The 6,542-nt window shown below is 33.1% G+C and overlaps 1 protein-coding gene across 1 annotated transcript; it reads right to left on the reverse strand.

Moving 5' to 3' along the window:
- Positions 1 to 910: 910 nt before the first annotated feature.
- Positions 911 to 1,741, reverse strand: LOC130965739 (uncharacterized). The gene has a single exon (XM_057890500.1). It carries the CDS (start codon positions 1,739 to 1,741, stop codon positions 911 to 913), a length of 831 nt encoding a protein of 276 aa, XP_057746483.1.
- Between the last annotated feature and the right edge of the window lie 4,801 nt (positions 1,742 to 6,542).

Raw genomic sequence — 6,542 nt, forward strand, 5'->3', positions numbered from 1 at the left:
GGGAGTTAGTTACATTGTTAGAGAGAGAAACTCCAACTTCTCTCTAGGATTCATCAACCTCTCTCAAGTTTTCACTAGGGTTCTTCTTCATCAAAATTCTGGATTTTTACTCATTTCTTGGTGAGATCCATTGCAACTTTCATTTCACTTTGTTCATGTAATAGGTTTTCTCTTCAAATTTCAAGTGTAGTTGTAATTGTTGACATTCCTTGGGTCTAGGATTCAACTCTATGAATTTTGGATTTCATTAATGTTTGAGGTTTTAATCATCATTGTTGTTCTTTGATGCTTGTTGCTAATTCCTTATGTTGCAATATTTTCTTAATCCTACTTTTCTTTTCATTTCACTATGACTTTCCTTTTTGCTCATCACATGTTTGATAAAATGTCAATACTAGCTATGGAGTAGAACTTTTATACTTGGCATAGGGTTTGGTCATTGGAATGAATTGAATAGTTATATCAAGGGTTGATTTGAAGTTAGAGTTTGCCAATTGCCTTGAAGTGCACTAAAACTAGATTCCCATAAGGTGAAGCTAGAACTTGTGACTCAAGTCAATTGTTTCCATTTGACTTTCTTCTATATTTAGGGGATGACTAAACGGAGCAAAGTCTAACGGCTATCAACAATGAGCGAACTATAATGATAAAGACTTCTAATGCCAACCCTAAGTCAAGTCCTTTTGATAATTGATTGTTGTTTCTCATTACTTGCTAAGACCTTCAAGAACTCAACAAAGCTTACTAAATCAATAAGATGCACACTTTGGCAATTCCAAGGGAGAACGACTCGGGAGATTAATACTCTCGGTTATAGATTGTAGATTTGTTTGGCGATGGATTTTGTGTTGGTTTAGACTATACTACGATTGATCACTTAACAAATTCTATACCAACAAAAGTCCATTTGTCAGGTATCATACTTACCTCGATCCTGTCGTGGCCAACCCGTATCTGCGGCTCTCCCACGCGAACAATCCCTAGACATATGTCCCGGTGCTCCACATCGAAAACACATTCCCAGTCCGTACCTGCGCGGCTCTTCTGGAGTGGTCTCACCAAAGCCTTCCTGTAGCAGTGTCCACTTCATGGAGCAATCCTCAGCGAGCTGGCTCTTCTTAACCAACTCAGTGAAATTTGTTAGCTTTTGTGGATACACGTAATTAAAGATATCTCTCCTTAGTCCTTTCTCATACTGAGCACACTTCCATTCCTCATAATCAGCTGGATTTCCTTGACAAGTTTTTGAGAAACGGCACAGGTTGTCGAATTCACGGGTATAGTCGGCAACGGACATATCCTTTTGCTTCAGCTGCATTAACTCCAATTCCTTTGCAATGTGAAACGCATGCAAGAAATATCTCCCATAAAACTCTGTCTTGAATCTATGCCAAGAGACATCCGTTAACTCCACCTGCAAGGTATGACACAATTCTTGCCACCAATTCTGAGCATCTCCTTCCAACATATGAGTCACTATCTCTACTGACTGTACTTCAGGAACATGCTGAGTGTACAAAAACCTCTCCACTTCTCGAAACCACTGATCAGCCTCCAGGGCATTGGCGTTTCCGTTAAACCGAGGTGGACCATTCTTGAGGAAATCAGTAAGGGTCATTGACTTATAGTATCGACTTATGTTACTCGTACTAGCACTAGGGTTTCCACCTCGACGTCCTTGCACTGGTTCAACCTCGGGATTTTCTCTCCGTATACCTCGTTCGGATCCACGAGACGACATCTGGTCCCTTTTCACACCAAACAAGTGATATTAAGTTGATCAGTCTCAATATCGCAAGTTTAATGCTTCAAGTTCCAAATGCATGCTCATGAACGTTTATGCCACATATATCAATCAGATATCCTAATAGCACATACACACACCCAGAGTATGCCCAAAAGCATAATCAGTCCATCCCTCAGGCTCTACTGGAACGAACTGCTCTGATACCATAATGTAACACCCTACCACACAGGGCCTTACGCTTAAGTCGTAAAGCAGAGGTGGCAAGGTATTACGACCTCTAAAAGAAAATGATATCTACATAGATATAGTTGGGTGAAATCATATCTAGGAGCCTTGAAGAACAAGCTAAACAAATTAATAAACAGAAAATCGTGACACACTCGCATGGACATTCGTAAAACGGATAGGTAAAATCGAAAGATAACTGAACACATATATATACATATCAGAGTTCCAAAACTCAGATAGCAAGCTCCAGACTCGACCTGCGAAGCTAAGGCCGTCCAGAGTACATAATTATGTATATATACAACCCAAAATAAAACTCAAACCACAAAATAAACCCCTGTATCTCCAAGTCGACCTCTAGGAGGGACAAAACACAAAATATACATGCGGAGATTCTATAAACATATATACATAGCCTAAAACAAAATATGACAGTCCAAAAGACAGTTCTTCGCTCGTAAGGAGGATACCCAAATGCTCAACGAGGTGTCTCTCGACCTGCATCTGAAAAACAACAACATAGTATGGGATGAGAACCGGAGGTTCTCAGTATGGTAAAGGTGCCCACATAGTTAATATAAAAGGTCTCGGGAAAGCCAGAGGCATTCCTAAAACTTCGACACTCAGATTTCAGCTTAAGAATTCAACTAAACCGGAAGTTAGGTAAATTGTCTAAGGTGTTCTAGTTCTAAATCTAACTTTAACTTAATACTTCACTTTCTGACTCCTCCAATCCTCCGAGACATTGGTGGAACAACCCTCTCTCCTCACACCTTCGTCAAGAGGAATTTCCCAAAAACATACACATACAATTCAAGCAAGGAAAACACAGATAGAGAAGCATTTACAGCAAGTAGAACAAGTAGCAGATAAGCGGAATTAAATAGTTAAACAAACCAAAACAATGCACGCTCAAGCAAACAAACAAATGCATATGATGTATGCCTGTCCTATGGCTGATGAGCCTCATCTGTCGGTTATACAGCCAACCCGACAAGTCCTGGTAGTTAACCATTGGACAGTCCCTCTGTGCGCGCATCCCCAAGCTCAATAATATTCCATGGAGTCAAACTCCAAGCTCAAATATAATATTCCATGGAGTCACACTCCAAGCTCAATAATATAGTATTCCATGGAGACGAACTCCAAGCTCAATAATAGTATTCCATGGAGACGAACTCCAAGCTCAAATAGAATATTCGATATTTATATATATATATATATGCATGCCCATGGGGGAATCCGGGGAGTTAAAGTGCCCGGTCACATCTTGCGACAGAGGGTCAACAAATAGTCTCAAATATACAAGCCACATAATAATCTCTTTCCCTTTTAAAATATTACCTCAAATCAAACTCCAATTCTTAAAGAAATTTTTGCAATATCTCCTCTAAGACTCAAATTTCTGCCACCCTTCAAGGGTCCCAACTATCAAACCAAACACCTCTCAGTCACTCAAATCATTTCCAGTAACAAATTATTTCATAATCAAACAAATACCAATATTAAATCTTTTTCCAAACCGACCAACTTCAACAGCAAATTATTGACAACAGCTAAACCTCACATTTTATACCATATACACAAACCATCAATTATTCACTCAGTTCATCCCTATCTTAAGGTCTTCTAGCATAAGTTTTCACGTGACATTAAATATTAACTACAAGAAACCAAAACCATACCTTCGTACGAAATCAAAATATTCAAAGCTCTGGAGAAACTTTCTGACCGAGCTATCGAAGAAGAAAACGTCCAGAATCGTCTTTGCCTCCTAAAACTCTCGTTGGCCAAATCCAAAGGAAAGAGGAACTACGTCATTGTCAACTTCCACTAATCAAAAATAGTGTCAACGTGTAGAGGAGGAGGTTACGAATACTCTTACCAGATTAGATTTTTTATTGGAGTTACGGATCGTAAGAAATCGAAGCCGAAAGGTTAGAGGAGATTTACGTTCTTACACTTCTCTCTCTCGGTCACTCTTCTCTCTCGTCTCTCATTCTTTCGTTTTCTGTATATATACATATATGTATGGCGGCGTAAATATAATAATGGTAATAAAGTAAATATTACTTATTCCTTCATATGATACTATTATATATAAAGCTAGCTAATGATATAATAAAGCTAACAATTCTCATAACTATTTATTACATATATGTATACGTATAGAAAGGCTTTTCATTAGCTAAAGGGCTGCCGCCTTGCGTACATGCATAATAATAGTAATAATAATAATAATAATAATAATAATAATATAATTAATGTAATAATATATATATATATATATATATATATATATATATATATATATATATATATATATATATATCCAACGTAATCCATAATTGAAGCCGCCTTTTACTTCCATGCTTTATGATTAGTAATACTAATAATAATAACAATAGTAATGATAATTATGTAATAATAATAATAATAATAATAATAATAATAATAATAATAATAATAATAATAATAATAAACGTAATAGTAATAATAATAATACAATTATAGCAATAATATTTATAAAGCTGAAAGTATATGAGTTATTAATATAAATGATATTAGTAATTTAAGGATAAAAGATATTTGGTGAAATATTAGTAAAGCTAAGCTCACCAAAGAGTACTGATATTTATTCATATAATTAAGTATCAAACTCGATAATAATATTATGATCTAAACTCTATTTTTAAATAATTACAATATCAATTATTCAAATTAAAATATACATATAAGTTTCATTATTTATAAATTACTGGAATTATAATTTTAATTATGTAAAATATTTCATCATAAAATATTTATATATATAAAAATATGAATTTGATTGAATTCAAATAATTATAAAATTAGTTCAATTACTGATAATAAAATAATTTCTAATGGTAAAAAAAACTCCAATTTATGAAATAAATTATAACTTATTTATATTTTATATTTTTAAAACTGAAGGTCGCTACATAATTCCTTTGGGGGATATTTAGAATCTAGTGATTCTTTTTCTTGTTCCAAATTTTTTATAGCTTTCTTAGCCTTTAGACATCCTGACCAGGTTATGTCTGAAGCATCTGTTTCTACTATTAAGTAGTCATTTTCTTCTGGAATATAAAGTTCTGGAAGTTTTTCACATAATTCTTTAATTCTTTGAATTTGTATACTATCTTTTTCATCAGATTTCCATTCTTTTTTAGTACTTATTTTTGGAAATAAGCTTTTAGTGTATTCTGTTATATTCTTTAAAAATCCTTGATCCGAAATATAATTTATACACCCTAAAAATCTTTGTAATTGTTTTCTATCTTCTATTCTGTTAGGGAATAAATTTACCTTTTCTAGAACATTTGGTTGAAGTTTTAGCTTTCCTTGAGTGGATAGAATTAATCCAAGAAACTCTATTTCTTGTTTTGCTATTCTTGCTTTCTTTTTGCTAAGAACTAATCCTTTCTGTTTACATCTTTCTAAAACTATTAATAATTTTTGAAGATGATCCTCTTTATCCTATTTTGTAAAAATTAGTATATCATCAATGTATACTAAAACAAATTCATTTAACTCTTTTAGATTTTCTTCCATAAATCTTTGATAAATACCTGGGGCTTGCTTTAATCCGAATGGTAATACATTCCATTCATAAAGCAACACACTTGTTGATTCTTTTGTTGGGCAAGTAAAAGCAGTTAATTTCTTTGTTTCTTCGTCTAAACGAAGTTGCCAATATCCTGATTTTGCATCAAGAGATGAAAACCAAGTTGCTCCTTTGATTTTTTCTAAAATAGAATCTTTTCTTGGAAGTTTATGAGCATCACCAATAGTTGCTTCATTCATTTTCTTATAGTTTATTACCATTCTTCGTTTTTCCCTTTTAATTTCATTATTGTTTTCAACGTAAAAAGCTGGGGCCGCATGAGGACTTTTACTTAATCTTATAATTCCTTTTTCCAAAAGATCTTTACATTCTAATGAGAACTCTTCTCTATCTCTTGCGGAATAAGAAATTTTATTTGGAACATTTATCTCTTTTGTGGGATCTTTTAATTTAATGCTTACTAATTCGTTATTTGTATTTTTAATATCTAAAGGATTTTCAGCACAAATTTCATCCAAGAGTTCTTCTATCTTTATTTCAAGATTATTTTTTGGAATATTTATCTGAAAGTATAGATTTAAATAACATGTTTCTAATATAGAAAATATTTTAAATTTTAAGATCTTATCTATAGTAGTAGTTGGTATTTTTATACGTTTTGATTTTTGATTTATTGAAGAATCGTGTGGAGCTTTTAAAACTATATATGTTAATTCTTGAATGAATGGATGATATAGCTTTAAAAAGTTATTTCCTATGATAAAATCCATTCCAGAATCTAAAATATATATAGATGGAACAATGAACCTATAATTTTGAATAAAAATTTCAACCATCTCTGCTTTTTGGTCAATTTTATGTATTGATTTGTCAGCTATTCTAACTCTTAATGGTTTTTTTAATTTTTTCCAATCAAGTTTTATATTTGAACTAGCAAAGCATTGTGTTGCCCCAGAATCTATGAAAGCATTTATAAAC

The sequence above is a fragment of the Arachis stenosperma genome, chromosome 3 (assembly GCF_014773155.1).
Source record: "Arachis stenosperma cultivar V10309 chromosome 3, arast.V10309.gnm1.PFL2, whole genome shotgun sequence".
Lineage (NCBI taxonomy): Eukaryota > Viridiplantae > Streptophyta > Magnoliopsida > Fabales > Fabaceae > Arachis > Arachis stenosperma.